We start from the raw sequence: 17,954 nt of genomic DNA, 5'->3' as shown, positions 1-17,954 counted from the left end.
CAGCCAGTGGCCGTCCATCACGTTGCAGGACTGGCAGTCGTTCATACGGTAACGGTCCATGATGTTGACGCAGTCGTCCATCAGCTCGTGACTCTGGCCCTGGAAGTTCTCCCTCTCGTAGATCTTCATCCTGAACTGACCTCTGTGCTGTTAATGAATACAAAAAGGAGGACGGCAGCCTGGGAAGAATTTAGGTTGCAACTTTCCTGCTTTCAGTGTAAAAGGTGTTTAAAATGCCATGCTGTGTTTGGAACAATTACTTTCAAGCACACATTTTAGGGAACCAGCAGGAAAATACATAAAAAAAATAGCAATTGAAGGAGAGAAGGAAGAGTTGTGACAAAAAACAACGTCATAAAACTAACTCAGAAGCCTCAGACGGCTCAAGCCAACACACGTTGATTTACTTTTAAATGTCGTGCCAAATGAATTAGGCGCCTTTTCTTTTATGTGTCCAACCTTGAGTGCCCACATACATTTCTGAATGAGGTTTTTGGTCATAACTCTTCCTCCGCTCCGTGAACTTGATTACCTTTCACGAGCACCGGTGATTCAAAAGATACCGGAAGCACTCCTGCTACTTTTTTCTTTCAAAATTGCAATGGATTTGACTATTTTAAATAAATAATGTATGAGTTAGACATTAAAGATGACTCGTTTCTATTAATATTCATCCATTCAAAATCCTTACATACCTGAGGAATTAAACGGCAGGATCGGATTGAGTCACTCATGCCAAAAGACACGTAGTCAGCGTACTCGCCCCTCTTCATGAAGTACTGGTTTCCCATGTAGTTGGGGCGGTCGTAGACCATGAAGCAGCCGCTCTCCACCCTGCAGGACTGGCACCTGCTCAGGTAGGAGGACAGCTCAGAGCAGTCGCTCATGCACTCATAGTGACGACCCTGGAAGTTCCTCTCCTCGTAGAAGGTGATCTGTTGAAAAAGAAAAAACAGTATGAACAGATTTGTCCATTTAAAAATGTACCTTTGTAAGCTTAGATGGCTTCATGTCCTTCTGTTATATATTTCTTCCACTTGTTTACATTGAGGGCCTCCTAAACGGAAAAGTGCTTGTTTTCTGGTCTACTCTCTACACACCTTGCCCATGTTTGATGATCTGTGTTTGGAGGAATCTGTCCACCAACCTGTGGCTGCCGGGCGGCTTTTATACTTCATAAGCGCTGTAACAGGGTATTGTTATTTAAATTACCTGGAAGCTGATGAATAAGCAGCTCTGTGATCGCTGTTAATTTCATTTGTGCCATCATAATACAGAACAAAAGCGAGGGGAAATGGGTGGAAGACACAAGGCAGGAGAGAGGTGCGAGAAGAACCAAGCTGCATTTTACATATTTCTCAGACTGGAGAGGAATATAGTGACAAGAAAAAATGGAGTCTGCCTGAATGGGTTTGTCATGCTTTGTTTAAATGTGGCACGAGTTCAGACCGTAGATGTCTTAAGAATAGGGATAACGCATTTCAAATAGCTAAAGGTCTATTTTATTCCATTTACTCCCCATCGTCATTGTTATATATGCACCTAAACCAAAGTAAGCATTAGGTGAGGCTGACAAATGAAGCTTTGGGCATAGCCTGATCTCTTAGTAAACAGTGTCGTTAATTTCGGATCCCTTTAATTTGAACTCTTATCCCAAAGCATCTGGATGCCAAGACACATCCCAGTTATATTTGGGTTTGTTTATTTTAATAACAGTAGGACATAAAATTCATAGGCAAGAAACACTTCCAAGTAAAGCCACCTTGTGTGTATTGATTTACCAATAAAGGATTTTGAGTGACTCAGTATATTTTGCTCACATTTGGAACAGCTTACAAAAGATGGTATGAGTACATTTGTTTTGACTCAGTGGTCTTATGACAGGAATTATTTTACTCACTTTAGTATTGTTATGGCAGACTTTTTTACAGCAGAGATTTTGACTTGTCAAAGCAGGAAAAACGCGATGGCTCTAACAAAACAACTTACCAACTTGTCATTTAGATTCACAATAAGATGTTTATTCAGATCTTCATACTCAGCTAATCCTGCAAATACATAATTTCAGGTCAGTTTCCCCACTGCAATGAGTGCCATTAATATATAAAGCAACAACAAAAGGCAGGTTTAATGAAGTCCTCAACAGATACAAATCAAAGTTAAATTTAGTTCAAATCTTCTCTTATTCTGTTTTCCTTTGCTGCTTTGAAACAATAATACGGAGCCCCGGAATGATCCCAGATTGAATCAATGTTAATGTATGGCCACACGTTATTATTGTGTAGCCTCAAATAAATATTTTGTGGCCACATGTTAACAGACCTTGCTCCAGCCAAATGGATACATACAGTATATCTGAGCAAACCCATAGGCAGTGAGTCACTCAATTATTTAGAAATGTTTTAAATACCTCTTATCTTTTATACAGGAAATGACTAAAGTTATTGAATGCGTTGTGTGCGTTGGTATACTTGGATTAAGACGTATTGCAGTGGTTGCTGTTGATAGTCTATGCATAGACTATCTAGCCTATTTCAGGATATATTTTATAGGCATGTGTATTTGTGTCAGACTGACTGACTGACTGACTTGGATGAAATGAAACATAATTAAATTGTCTTTACACATAGCTATCGCCAAGGAGTGCCTCAAGCAGGTCGCGGCCGGAGCTAACCCTTGTGCTGGGTCTTTTTAAGCACACTTTTATTTATATATATATATATATATATATATATATATCTTTGACAACGCGTGGCCAAGATTTATTTATCTCGTTCCCAGGTATTAATAACCCCAAAATATAATTTTTTCTATGTGAGATCTTTCCGTGGCTCTGTACAATAAAACACAGCGACAACACAGATGTAACTAATAACATCAATCAAACAATTTTGCTGATATGCAAATCAAGCCAATTTTGATGACAATAGATTTCCCTCATCTTCACATTCTGCATTTCTGTATAAACCACAACACAGCTGCAGCTGGGTGGGAGGCAAATACCATCGTTACACTGGGAAAGGTAAGAAGCAGATGCTGTTTTCCAGAGGTTTTAAAGATCTTTTAGGCTGTAACTATAGAGAGGCGAAGTCCCTCCCCTTCTGGTGGACCTCATGGGACCTTATTTTGGAGGGAAAAAAGTTGTTGTAGTGAACTGGGAGAGACCATTTATTTTTTGGAACCTGTTTAAAGTGAGCCATGAATCACAAATATGACGTTCATTCATTTAAAAGGTACTCTTAAGTCTCAGCTTGTTGTAGGTTTGTTGTGGTAGCACTTAGTTTTGTGTGCAACCGCTCAGTGAACTACATCTCTCGTCTTCCAAAATTTACGTCACTTTGCTTGATGCTCTGCTTGCTCGCTAGCTAACTAGCTAGCTAGCTTAGCTCTGTTCCACAACACATGTAACATTATGTTACCTGGTGTGTTTTATCCAGCAAAGTTTTATCAGCCGAGAAGCAAAATTATAAGCAATATCAGTTGCTCTTGTGAGTAATGTTAGCTTTACATCCCTGTACCAAACACACAGGCTTTGTAGCTTCAGACGCCACTTACATGGCTTTCTAATTACGTATTTTCTTATACTTCAACAATTTTATGACAAACTGTGACTTTCTTAGCTTGAAAAATGATCTTTTAAATTGACAAACACGTGTATTTCATGGCTCAATTGAAACAGGATCAAAAAAGAATGAGTCTCTCCCCATTCACCCATGAGGTCCACCGGAAGGGGAGGGACTTCCTGTAGGGCATGTCTGGTTGGTTGTCATCGTTATGGCAGCCAGGCACGAAAATATACTGTTGTGTTTCTTCCAATGCCCGGATGATAGTTTACCAGGATCATCATCAAGATGTTTTTAACACGATTACTTGTTGACTTTTGGAAACGTTGCATTTATTGAACTTAAAAAACAGTTAAACAAATCAACAGTGAAAACTCCTTGAACTGTGAATTTTCACTTAATATTTTTCTTGTTGAACTTTTTGAGTTCCCCTAATAAAGAGAGTGTGAGAGTGTCATTTAGAAAACAAGACAAAATCAGAGTTCACTTGTAAAATTATTGTTTTCCTCTATTATATTGTTTCTTTGATCGCTGAAATCAAAATCACGATCAAAATTAAATTAATTGCACAGCCCTAGGTCGGCAGAGTGTGGTGAAGATTGCGCATCTGTTTGCGAGGCCTTCAAGTTCCAGGAAGTCTAATCCTCTGTGGTGATGGATGGTGCGTGGGTCCTCTATGAGGAGCCAAACCACCACGGACACCAGTACTTCCTGGAACATGGAGAGTACCACACCTAGACAGACTGGGGTCCCGCTGTGAGATCTTACCGAATGATCACAGAACTTCAGAACAGCAGTGACCATGCAGGGCTCCCCAACACCTGACTGTACAACTCCTCACTGGGGGGAGGAGGAAATAGGGCAGAGAGGACCATACATACATACATACATACATTACACATACAGACAGACATACATACATACATACACACATACATACATACACACACACAAACACACACACAAACACACACATACACACATACATACATACACACATACACACACATACATACATACATACATTACACATACATACATACATACATACATACACACATACATACATACATACACACACACAAACACACACACTTACATACACACATACATACACACATACACACATACATACATACATGCATGCATACATACATACATACATACATACATACATACATTACACTAATACATACATTACACATACATACATACATTACACATACATACATTACACATACATACATACATACATACATACATACATGCATACATACATTACACATACATACATTACACATACATACATACATACATACATACATACATACATACATACATACACACACACATACATGCATACATACATACATACATACACACATACATTTATACATACATATATACATACACATATACTTGCAGACATGCACACCTGGACTTAAATTCACACCTGGTCACTTTATCACTTTAACACTGGACTCAACACTGACACTTTAATAATAATTTATGGTCTTTTCTTTTTTCATTTGACAAATGTTGTTATTGTTGTTGTTGTTATTATTATTATTGTTATTTTGTTGTCTTTATACTGTCTTTTTTTATCTTTTTATCTTTTTTTTTTTTTTTTTTCTTGCTAAAACTGCTGCTGGAACTTTCAACGTCAATAAAGAGAAGTCTAAGTCTAAGTCTTAGTCTGAAGCCCGGTTCACACCAAAGATTTGCAACATGACAAAACCGTTGTAGAACGTTGGACGGAAAAAGTTGCAGCGCACTGAACCGGCATGCCTCCTCCGCTCGACTCAAACCAGCTGATTTCATCGCCTGCGACTCCGCGGGTCAAGTCTCCAGAGGCTGGTTTTAAAATGTAAGAGACGTCACCTCTTTCAACTAAACAATTTTCTAATGCAGAAGTCCACTGGTAAAGTCCGCTACAGAATATGGAAATACAATTATCCATAAACCATTTTATTTATGTTACAAACAAGAGTTTGGGCCCACAGCTGGGGGAAATGGTCGATGACTGAGAAGAGGGAGCTGCGTTAGAACAAAGCGGTAAATCAGATTAATAAAACATTGTTTCCTCACTAATAGAAATTCAGCTGTTGCAAGCATCCCACTCTCACTATCCTCATAATTAAAGACGGCCTAATTTCATTGATGTTCCGGTAGAGCCCCTCAAGAAGTTCAGTCTTCCAGAACGATAAGATTGGAAAACATTTCAGCCTCTCAACTGCTTCTTCTTCCAGTTGGACATGTGTCCTTTTCCCCAGGACCCTGAGTGTTGGACTCAAATGAATAAAAGTATTTCTTATCCATAACTGGGCTTTGTGTATTCTCTCTTATGAACTGGGCTGGTTGAAAGATGATGAACGCAATTATCCTGAAAATGTACTTCCGTTGACAACACTTCTCGCATACATGTAGCTGAACCAACCAATCAGGCGCTAGCAGAACTTAGACTGAGGTAAATGTGATGAAAACCACAGAGGTAGATTCTGGAAATTATCATTACAGCTGATGTAAAAGTGTTCTTTGTATGATTGACTATTCTTCTAGAAAGCATTTGAGTTGGGTTTTTTTTAAGTTCCAAGAAGTTCAATATAACCAGAACTTAAGAGTTTGCGTTACCAGTCTCAGCTGTTTTCATCGCTGCAGTATGTTCATAAACTGTGGATTTTTCCTTCCAATGCAGAAAATCATACAGCAAAAAAAAGCATGAGGATCAACTGTATTTGCATAGCAACTTTCCTAGATAAAATGCAGTTTATAGCTTACATATTGATTGATTGAAATTTATTTCAAACATGTAAAAGAAAACAGAAAGGGTCGTACAGAAAATAATGATATTGTACAAAATTGAAAGCGTATTGACATACCTAAATACCATCCTCATCCAAACATGTAATTTAAATTACTAAGTGTCCTACAAAAAACAGCTTATTTCTGATAAACGTGTGTTACAATTTCTTGTATTGTACATATTTTAGTATCAAAAATATAAATTCATTAAGAAATTCAAAATAAAAAGGGAAACTAAGAATGAAATACATCAAATTGCAGACAAACAAAACACACGTATCAGAGAGGTGCAGGTCCGTTTGGTTTGAGCAGCGACTGAATCTTGGCACTGCTAAACAACCATTGTGTGTAGAAAGGCAATTCAGTGAGTACGAACAATGGTGCAGACTCTAGATGAATATTTGGATTGTAATAAGTGTTACATGCACTGCTAACCATGCATTTAGCAGTATTGTCTCTGCCATGTATAAAGAGTACTGCGTTCGATACAGCATCTACTTTTTTAAGAGCTCCAGATGGCGAAGGTGAGTACAGTGTGTGTCTGGTTGTGTTGTTAGGAGGTCATCGTTTGGTGCAAGACACACAGAGGTCAGATGTTTTGTCATAAGAATTCAAGAACCTTCAAACACCATGTTGGTAAAAAATGTATTTTTTGTTTATAAAATATATTAAAGTATATTTTAACATTTTTATTTAGGATATATTAGTGTATAATCCTGTCTATAGGGATGTAACAATGCATCGTGAATCAGTTTAAAATAATATAAATTTGCAAAGATTACAAGATAAACGTTGAGATAAAAAGTTAAAAGTGAAGCCATTTCTGAACCTTTGACTTCAGACATCGCTGTTCTTCTTAATTTGGGTCATTTTAAAATACAAGATCAGTTGCACTTTTGATAAGGACATGTCTGTTGTTTTGTACAGTTTATATGAACAGGAAAAAATTCACTCATTTGTTTGCAACTCATTCTGTTCAAAAATATCATGAGAAAATCGCATCGTAAACCTAAAATCGTGAATTGAATCGCAGATTGAGCGCATCGTTTTATCCCTATTCCTGTCTAAATTCTTTCTTTCCAGATTGTGTTTTACGAGGACCGGGACTTCCAGGGGAAGTCCTACGACTGCAAAGGCGACTCCGCCGACCTGCAGGGCTTCATCCGCAGATGCAACTCGGTCAAGGTGGCGTCCGGCTGGTGGGTCCTGTATGAGTGCAACAACTACATGGGCTACCAGTACGTCGTTGGTCCAGGGGAATACAGTGACTACAGTCGCTGGATGGGCTTCAACGACTGTGTCAGATCCTGCAGGATCATCAAAAACGTAAGTTACAAAGTGCCATTAAAAAAAACAAAAAAAAACACATACGTTTGATTCCCAGCCAAAGTCTCTGTTAGCCGCTCCAAATCCAGGCTGAGGACCCAGGGTGACCGAGCTTTTTTAAAGGCCCGCTCTCTCTGGAACAATCTCCCTGGGGAGATCAGGGAGATCCTTATCCTCTTTTAACCTTTTTTCACCTTTTAAGGCTATTTGCATATAATCTGTGTTATGGGGGTCCCCAGGTGTGGCCTATCAAAATGTTCAGAATAAACTCAGCTTTCTGCATAGTGAGCCCCAAATTGGTCCTAGAGCGATGTGTTAGATATAATTTTGGCCCGAAAGCTAAAATGTTTATTGTTTGAAATTCCTTAAAATCTGTTCTGAAAAATAAATGTGAACGTATTGTTTTGGTGCTTGAAATGAGTTTAAATTATAGATTTTAACAATTCTGGGAACCTAAAATGTTTTTATTGTACTTAATTTCTTGTGTTGCTCATTTGTTAATGCTGTAAAACTTTTGATTTTTTTAAAAATGTTGTTTTGATTGTTGTTTGTCATTTTAGTTTTGTCTTCTTAAAGCTTTAGTGAGTAATTTTTAATATTAATGAGCATCATTGAGCACATTCAAGCCGTTGCCAAATGAGTTGCTACAAAGCTAATTAAGATTATCAGCTCCACACAAGTCTCTCTGGATTTCTTAGTATGGCTATGTTAAGAAGATTTTCTCTTCCGTGTCCTCCTTGGCTACTAGCAACTGCGTGGCGGTGGAAGGGTGGGGGTGGGGGAGGTTTGGGGGGACGAGCGCTATCACGGAAGGCTTGTATCATGTATCATTAAGAATTCCTCATGGAGGAGAGAGAAAATACACACTGTAGCTTTTAACACTGTAACTTTGTTTAATGTTTTGTATTATTATCATTATTATTATTATTATTATTATAATACATTGTTTCTGACTGTTTTGGTTTCAGGCCAAAGCGCCGTACAAACTGAGGCTGTTTGACCGGCCAAACTTTGACGGCCAATCTTTGGAGTTGACAGAAGACATGAAGTCTATCCAGGAGAAATGGCTCAGACGTGAAGTCCAGTCCTGCAAGGTCCTGGAGGGCTCCTGGATCTTCTTTGAACATCCCAACTTCTGCGGTCGTCAGTACCAGCTGGAGAAAGGGGAGTACCGACACCACTCAGAGTGGGGCGCTCTCAAACCAACTGTGGGCTCCATCAAAATAATCACTGAGCTGTGAAATTCAACCTGTTAAGGTTTCTTGTAATGCAATGTGATACATTGACTTAACATTAAAATTTGATTTGTTTGAATTGTTTGTGTCTGTGTGAGGTTTAATTCTTCTTTTATCCATTAAAATATAATATAGAGAAAGATTAATGAACAATGCTATTCATTATTTATTTTGCAATACAGACACAGATTACCGATTTTCCAGTCTTCTCTAAGATTTAAGGGAACTTTCTATTATTTGCCAGTTGAGTTTAATAGTTTTAGCTAAAACAATGCAAAACTCTAAAAAGAAACAATTTAAGTATTTTATTTTTATTTATTTAAGGGTTATTCTTTTTTCAGTCCAGAACCCAAAGATACCCAGTCTACTGTGATGTAGAACAAGAAAAGATACACAGTGGGCACTTGATGTTGAAGAGACATCAAGTCAACATGAAACATAGACATGAAAAAACAGGTCGAAAGTGCAAATCAAACTGACGTTAAAAACTTGATGTCCATTTGACATCAACACACTGTCCTAATCTTGATGACACAAAAGTAATAAAATGTTTGTTGAAAATGTGTATCATAACTGGCATCTCTCCAGCTACTAGTCCACACTCTGTACTTTAGTTTGTACTGGGACTTGAACCAGTGACCCTCGGATTTCCAACCCATTCCTGTGGCACAGATGTTAAAGCCTGTCCAACAGAACTATGCATCAGCCTCAGTATCATCTGCAGAAGAGACAATTTTATTGGATCAAATTGTTTCTGGAATCAGGCATTGACAGATAAAAGGTCAGCCTTTGCAGTCGTGAGTAAACACCGCACACAGCCAAGCCTTTTTAAAACAACAGCGTCAGCCTTTCTGCACATATAATGCTGAGCCAATTAAAATGACAATGATGGCTCTGGCAGTGCATTTCAGTGTGTCCACGTACACTGCATATATAAATCTGGACTGGGCCTGTAGGCAATATTGTGTATGTGAAGGGTGTGATTAACAGATATGGAGCGTGTGGGAAAGGTACAGTAGGCAAACATTTGATAAAGCCTGTGACCAACTGTGTAAGTGAGAACGCGATCCGACCCAAATATAGGAAGTAAACTCCAAAATGATATTTGGTGTGTTTGAAAGAGTGCAGTTTCAATGCACTGACACCAATTGAAAAATGCAACAATGTTGCAACTTCACCCCAGAATCGCACCAACTCTACTACTCTACACTAGGTGTGCCCTAAAACTCCAGCGTCCGACTTGACCTCTTCGAACTCAAGTGCCTGAAATTCTTTCAGTTAATTGATTTGTTGTCTTGTCAGCTGTGCATTTACACCATTTATAATCCATTATCTTGTATTTAATATCCACTGAACACCCTTTGTCCTCTTCCAGATCACGTTTTATGAAGACAGAAACTTCCAAGGTCGCTTTTATGAGTGCACCAGTGACTGTCCTGAGCTCAACACCCACTTCCGCCGCTGTAACTCTGTTCGTGTGGACAGCGGGGCCTGGGTTCTGTATGACAGGCCCAACTACCGGGGATACCAGTACATCCTGACCAGGGGGGAGTACCCTGATTACCAGTACTGGATGGGCATCAACGACAGCATCAGGTCCTGCCGGATCGTACGAAATGTAAGTTCCTACATTCGAGAAGCCTTCAACCGCCTACACGTGATCAATGGCAAAACTGCGAGGTAGGGCGCAGAGCAGAGAGCCAAGGTTCAACCAGTTGCAGAACAGTCCTGCACTGTGCAGGAATTAAATAATTTGAGTGCAGCACTGGTTAGCCCACACCGACACGTTGGTGTCTTTCTAGTCTCGCATTGCCAAACCTTCCTCCACAGCGCTGCAGAAGACGGTCTGGCTAGTCCACACAGCATTCCGGGATGGGAGAAAAACCTGCTCTGGTTTGTTGGATTTTCTTTAAACCAATCCCAATTGTCTTGGGCGGTGCTAAGCGGTGGGCTTCTGCCAAATAGCCTCAGGAAGGAACTTGTTTGGTGGAAGATGTGCATGTAAGGAGGCAAGCTCTGGAATTAAAATGGCTGTTGAGCGTTTGATGAGAATTTCACTTAAAAAAAGAGAAACATAATTTGATTAGCCGTTCTAGCTTGGAGGATGTTTCCCAAATCGACATTGACTTTAGATTGCCAACACAAAGAAAGCAGCAGGGGATGGACAAATTCGGCAAAACCTCCGGCAGCCCCCGGAACAATCCCATAAATGACAACTTTACCAGTGTGCAAAGCCTCACAAAACTTGTTTGATGGTTCATGTTAGAGAAAGATTCTGGTCTTGGACTTTATTGACATTTGAACGAAATCATGATCTGTTTTTGTTGCCTGCACTTGACCTAACGCGAGATGCAAAACTCTGGTCTTTGAAAGCTCCAATACATCCAACTTGGCACTTCATGATGAGCTTAATGAGCGCTCCCCATTGCTGAATACAGTAATTTCAAGAACAGATTAAGAAAGAGAGTCTGGTTACATTTTAGCAAACTCAAACATTTCAAGCATTAGCGATGTGACTTTCGGAATGAACACTTTTGTTCCCGGGAATAGCTTGGTCCCAAATAGCTAGCCATTGGCAAATGTTGCGTATACTCTAACCTTGCTCGGGGACGCAACTGTGTCATGGCAGGTGTGTTGCTCAGGACCAAGAGAAGCGCAGTGTCGAGTGTGAAGTTGTTTGGATGAGCACGTCTCCAGAAAGCTGCAAGCAGCAAGAGCTGAGACCAAACGATTGTCCCGTTCCCAACAGGCACGTTTGTTAATGCGCACATTTTTGTGCAACTCATCATGTTCTGCGATGCAAACGCTTGAAATTCGTAAACATGGACATCTTTCCTATCTTTTCCATCTGACATGATGGGAATGGGGCATAAAATCCTATGCTTTGTATGTTTGACTATCCACCCCAACCACCTCACATTGTAACTCAATAGGAGGTGGATCTTTTCAAAATGAGAACATTGAATTTATAGGAGACATGGTTGGATATTTAATGAAGACACATTTAAATTTCTAAAAGAGAAAATTGAATTCCTTAGTTTGTATTCAGAGGTTAAACAACTGCTCATACTCCAAACCAACAACATACTTTGTACATTTTATATTTTCTAATTTGTTTTGCTGTTTTAGCTGCTGGGTCACTTCTTGTAAAAAGATTAAACTGAACTCCTGGTCTTGCAGGCGTCTGGTGCGTTTAGGATTTGTGTCTATGAGCGTCCTGACTTTAGTGGCCAGATGTTGGAGAGCACTGAAGATCTGAAGAACCTGCTGGAACGCTGGAACCTCCTGGAGATCCATTCCGCCCAGGTGCAGGATGGTGCCTGGGTTTTCTACGAGCTTCCCGACTACCGCGGACGCCAGTACCTGCTGGAGAGAGGACAGTACCGCCGCTTCACTGAGTGGGCAGCCATGAACCCCAGTGTGGGGTCCTTCCGCCGCGTCATCAACTTTTAGATGGTCTGTCTTTTGGTTAATGTTTTTACACATCTGTTCTTTGATAATAAAAAAAGGATTGTGCTCAGTATGTTCTTTCATTTCTTTTATTTGTTTGTATTTACCCTCTAAACAAGGGGGCCGACGGCTGATCTGTATAGATGTGACTTACAAAGACATTCTCAGGCAATTCAAAGAAACAAGACACATTTTCAAATGTATAGTGTCAAACCTTAACAGACGTTAACTTAGAACACTCTGCAGATAGACTATGTCTGGGACACGCTCTATAATTTACACTTCACCCAAGAGCAATTGCTCACAGCAGCAAGGAAAAACTTTCTTTGAACAAGCAGAGACCTCGGACGGAACATGGCTCTTGGTGGGCGGCCATCTGCCTCGACATTTAATCTGATGATTTCCGTTAGACTGCACAAACACTTATGCAACACCTTACCCCTAAAAAAAACACCAGACCCCTAAAAACACACACACACACACACACACACACACACACACACACACACACACACACACACACACACACAGAGGGATACAGAGATGAGCACAGTCTTTGGAGATAGAAGTCATCATCCTACAGTCTTAAAAGTGAATATTTTTATTGCTTGTTAACCTTATTTGAGTGCTTTTGTTCTGGAGTAGTCTGGATCAATGGCCGTAAATTTCCAGGGTAATTGTCTTACATCCCAGGCCTTCTGCTCTCGTTGTGTTGCCCTTCTCAAATGGTTCGATTTGGGACAGGGTTGCTTGGTTCTTTTGGTGAGGGATTGTAAAGATTTACAAAGAATATGTTTACGGCATTCTCTCTAACTGGGATGTTTTGGAACCGACTGGTGGGATTGCTATGGAAAAAGTACACATGGCGATACACTGGTAAAAGAGCTAATGAGGTTAACTCAGCTAGTTTATTATTTACTGTATGTGTATTTTTTATTATTGCACGTTTGCTTTTGTGGGGTGCAAATGTGTCACAAAAACCAGTTACTTCCCAAGACTATTTAGCAGAGTAATGTGGCGATAGGTCTGGCAATGCTTAAAAAGTTTGAATGGTTCCTCAAAGGAAAAAAACTATACTAAAAAAAACATATGATCAATCAAATGACATTAGCTGTTTCTGTAACCTGATGTTACATTCTTGTAACATAGCCTAATATATGACTAGCTACCCCTTGGTATCCAAGGCCAGATAGTAGAACAGGTCCATGGGGAGTCCTTCATGTCCTTTCTCAGCACCCGGACTCTGTTTACAATTAAGCTCAGTAGCGCCACCGCCTGCAGAGGAAGCTCAGTGCTTTTAACGTCAGCAAGGGCAATTAAGCTCACATACTCACCTTCAAGATTTCATCCTGGTACAATGCCCTCACCACCAAACACGAAACAAAACTCTCCTGCAATCAGAACAGCAAAATAATTGGTTCACTTCCGGTAAGTGATAAGAAACTGAAAAACCGGGCTGACTTTTTAGAGATATGTTGTTCTCACATGACAGCAATGCTACAAACATATAATGATCTTATAGAATATGATGCATTGCTTTAGATTAAACTACCCAACAGTATATGAAGGAGTTAAAAATGAGCACAATCCTAAAAATCCACAGCAGTAAAATGCATCATACAGTATTTTCACTGAGCGAGGAAGCCTGTATCTATTTGTATTTATTATGAGGATCCCTGTCAGCTGACGCCTAGAGGACCAGCTAGTCTTCCTGGGGTCCAACACAACGTTTAATCAGAAAATATTAAAACGTTACATGACATATACAGAAAAGACAGAAAAGACTGTGGTTTGGGTTTCTGCAATTCCTCCAAATGCACAAACATGGATTCTGGTAATTAATTCACTTCAGTCATTTTATTATCCCAAATGGGAAACTTAATTAAAAAAAGATAAAAATGAACACATGTACAAATAAACAAAATGTACTAAAAACAGTATAAATGTATTTTAAGTAGATACAATATACAGAACACAATTTTTTACAATACTACAGGAGCAATCTAAAAAAAGACTGTTTGTGCCACTGTGTTTGTTGGTACACAGTTCTATTTTAACATACTTACAATTTCAATATAAAATATCCAACTGAAAAAAAAGCTTTTTCAACTTTTTTGCAAGAAGAGTGCCTTGGACCCTTTCTTCTTTTTTGGGAACTTTTTCCCTTTGAAAGAACACCTTCGCTATTTGTTTTAACTGCTCACGACTCCAAACTTTTTTCCAAATAAAATACATTTTTGCGAGAAGACTAAGCTTCACTTTGATGTTCAGCAACCTAGTGGGTTCATCAAAGAACATGAAAAGAGGGAATTAAGCCGAGTTTTTGCACAGGGAACGAAGGAGTTTTTGCACCTAGTGCTATTGAACCGGGGTACTTTGAATCTACGACCTGAGAGGATTTTATCAAAAGTGGAGAAGGGTGGTTTGTATAGTCTAATATAGACCGGGCAGAGTTCTCGCTGGTTAAAGATAGCTATAAAGGGGGTCTGTGGGATACCTATCCCCTTACCAGCCAAGTTCAGAAGGCCTTTGTGTGTCATCGAAAACATGCAACCACATAAAAACAACTACACATGTGCATTTAAGTAATAATAACTGAGGTTTCGCTTTTGAGGTGCATGCACACATTGTATATCTGTGCTCACAAAAGTGTGTCGGTCCTCCTCTGGTCTTCATGCTCCACGCATCCCACACTGGTGGGTTTGAACAAGTCTTATGACTCTCATCAGCTGATAGGAGTACAGCAGGGAGGTCACAGAGCTCAGCTAAACCTGTGGACAAAGAGACGCAGCTTGCTGATGATTCAGTGGGATTTGCCAGTAAGAGCCTGGAGCTTGCCAGGTCCTGTTAGTGCTGACGCTCAGCTAACTGGAACAACGCTGTGACCCCAACAACACAAAAGGAGTCCAGCCAGCACGTTCTCCCAGCTGGAGTTATTCACCTCTAAAGCCTCTTTGTTTATTGCAGCCCACGGGTGCTTTTAGTGGGTAACAGGAGAAAGAAAGAGAGGTGGATTTAGGCAGAGAAACACATCAAATGGCGCCAGTGAGCACCCTCTTGTGGAGGATGTTTTGAGCTGCAGCCGAGATAGTTTTGTATACTTTTGGTCTTGGTTTGATTTGTACTCTGCCCCTTATGCCGACCTCACCAACCCTTACAGTCTCATGGCAGTTCATGAAATGGTCACGTAATTTGATATGTGTACACAAATATGTTTATCGTGTTTTTTTACTATTGTATTTCAATGAAAATCATCTTTTGTGATCACAGCATGATTTTCAATGAGAAGATGACGTAGCATTAGGAGCGTCTACGATAGCAAGTAGTACTGAGTATTGAGGTTGGTTGTGGTGGTAGGTGAGTCAAAACACACAGGACTTTTACCCAGAAGACAGGGGATCGTATCCCGAATGTCACCTTTCCTAAACCCAACCATGTCGTTGTTGTTTCACGTCCTGTTGTTGTTTTCCTAAACCCAACCTGTCCCGGTGAGTACCGCTATGCAATCGTTGGTGTCATAAAAAAAAACGTGTTGATCATCACAAGAGGAAAAAAAAACATGCTGACCATCTAACAAAATACAGAGATAAAGGTGTTTGTGTACACAAATCAAATATATGCTTCAAATCAAATAAATGACCATTTCACAAACTGCTGTGAAACTGGGTTTACCTTACACCAAACAACTTTTCAAGCTATTGCATTGTTGCAGGCAAATGTTCTTGCTAGATCACGGGCGTGCTCCTGTCCAATCACTTAGTATAAGGTGGTCAAAAAACTCAGTCTGAGCTGTCTTAAGTCAGACTTTTTCCTGTCTTAACGTTCCAACAAAATCACTTGTGTTTGATATTAATTGAAAGCTTTAAGTCTTAATAGTAAAATCTTCTATTCTGTGACTAGAAACTCAGTGACCTTATGACAGATTGTCTTTAGATGTGAGATAGTGTCAGACTTTACGCCAAACCTTTGCCCTCATGCACAAAGGCTTACAAAAAATCCTCAATATAGACTGTTGTTTGGTTAAAAGTTCCTTCTGTCCCAGCCCTTCAGGTCAAGATTTTTGTGTCCTAGTAAGGTCAGGATTAAGCTTGTTTAATTATTGATCTTCATGGGATCTCCGGATGCCTTTTTTGTGCCAAAATCAATCCAAAAATCCAGATTTATCGATTCATGGCTACAGGAAGTTGAATAGTGTTTAGTCTTCCAATCTACAGTCTCATCTGTATCATGTAGATGTTTTGTAATTCTTTGTAATTTGCATGAAAAAAAATCTCCTTTAACGTCAATCTAAAAACACTCTGCATTTCTCTGTTTCCTCCAGCACAGTTATTTTTACAGTGACTTGTGTGCATATGATTTGTCTCAGCAGCTCAGAGGAACTATGTTAATCCCAGGGAAAAGAATGTTGTTTCTATCTGCAAGAGTTACCTTGTATGGCAAGAATGGGGAGATGGGAGACGGGCGATGGACTTGATGGAGTAAGAGAGAGCGAGAAGGAGGAGAGAAAGGAAACACAGGGTCAAATAGATTAAACAAAATCTACTGCAGGGTTAAAAATAGCAGAGAGAAAGCAGCTGAAGCAGAAGTGTCCTATAGTGTTTATAACAACCTAATAACCGCCATGATTTACGCCAGTTGTTCTGAATATGTAGCCCAGCAATATGCTTTTAATGGATCTTTCAATAAGTGATGATCGCTAATGCAGTGCGCCCAGCTGATGAAAGGCTGGGATGTGACACCATGGCCTGTTTGAAGCACACAGTTTCACCTGAAGCTGATTCAGGATGAAAGCAGCCATGAGGACAGCTTCATGTAAAAGCTCTTTCATCTGCACGAAAAGCAACATGCTATTATTAACGTACTGTATGTGATCAGAGTCCCTCACATGAAATCCACTGAAGATATTTCCTTCTTTATTGAGCTGTGTAGATTGAATTATTAGCTTATGTTATCACTATTATTATTACTTCAGTGTTTATAATCTTTTTAGATCTGTTGAATGTGCACAAATGGTAATTTAAATAAGATCCTTGGTTATTTCCATCCATCCATCCATCCATCTTTGTCCACTTATCCAGGGTTGGGTTGTGGGAGCAGCAGCTCCAGCAGGGTACCCCAAACGTCCCTTTCCCGAGCCACATCAACCAGTTCCGACTGGGGGATCCCGAGGCGTTCCCAGGCCAAGTTGGAGATATAATCCCTCCACCTAGTTCTGGGTCTCCCCCGAGGCCTCCTCCCAGCTGGACGTGCCTGGAACACCTCCCTAGGAAGGTGCCCAGGAGGCATCCTTACCAGATGCCCAAACCACCACAATCATTTCCGTGTGGAGAAATGAGCTGTCAGGCTTCTTCCTCATCTTTTCACACTGTAATGGGGATCCAAGAATCATGTGCATCAGGTTTGGTTGTGCCCCCTCTTCTACCATGTGGAAAGAAGCTGTGAGGGGCTCGGTTATAATGCTATTCTTGTATATAATTCACATTCTTGGTGTTGATTCCAACACCCGATTCGAATTTGATTGAGTGGATTCTCAAGCCTTTGTTGAACAGAGAGCGCCATCTAGTGGGCTCAGAAAATA

The 17,954-nt window shown here is 40.0% G+C and overlaps 3 protein-coding genes and 1 pseudogene across 3 annotated transcripts in view; 2 read left to right on the top strand and 2 right to left on the bottom strand.

The window, feature by feature from the left end:
* LOC116688868 (gamma-crystallin M3-like) overlaps positions 1-1,157 on the bottom strand; it is a 1,340-nt pseudogene extending 183 nt beyond the window's left edge.
* The window catches only part of LOC116688869 (gamma-crystallin M3-like), a 20,903-nt gene extending 19,745 nt beyond the window's left edge, over positions 1-1,158 (bottom strand). Inside the window, exon 1 of the mRNA XM_032515014.1 lies at positions 1,101-1,158. Coding sequence (XP_032370905.1) covers positions 1,101-1,109 — 9 coding nt within the window. The 5' untranslated portion in view covers positions 1,110-1,158. The remainder of the gene's footprint in view (positions 1-1,100) is intronic.
* Positions 1,159-7,422: 6,264 nt separating this feature from the next.
* On the top strand, positions 7,423-9,005 carry LOC116688877 (gamma-crystallin S-1-like). The gene is made up of 2 exons (XM_032515029.1): positions 7,423-7,691; positions 8,660-9,005. The coding sequence occupies exons 1-2, from the start codon at positions 7,593-7,595 to the stop codon at positions 8,930-8,932; spliced, it is 372 nt and encodes a 123-aa protein (XP_032370920.1). The 5' UTR covers positions 7,423-7,592; the 3' UTR covers positions 8,933-9,005.
* Positions 9,006-9,828: 823 nt separating this feature from the next.
* Positions 9,829-12,410, top strand: LOC116689569 (gamma-crystallin B). Its single transcript, XM_032516118.1, has 3 exons — positions 9,829-9,936; positions 10,302-10,544; positions 12,107-12,410. The coding sequence occupies exons 1-3, from the start codon at positions 9,919-9,921 to the stop codon at positions 12,377-12,379; spliced, it is 534 nt and encodes a 177-aa protein (XP_032372009.1). The 5' UTR covers positions 9,829-9,918; the 3' UTR covers positions 12,380-12,410.
* The last annotated feature ends 5,544 nt before the right edge of the window (positions 12,411-17,954 follow it).

The sequence above is a fragment of the Etheostoma spectabile genome, chromosome 5 (assembly GCF_008692095.1).
Source record: "Etheostoma spectabile isolate EspeVRDwgs_2016 chromosome 5, UIUC_Espe_1.0, whole genome shotgun sequence".
NCBI lineage: Eukaryota > Metazoa > Chordata > Actinopteri > Perciformes > Percidae > Etheostoma > Etheostoma spectabile.
This window is presented reverse-complemented; position numbering and strand designations above follow the sequence as displayed.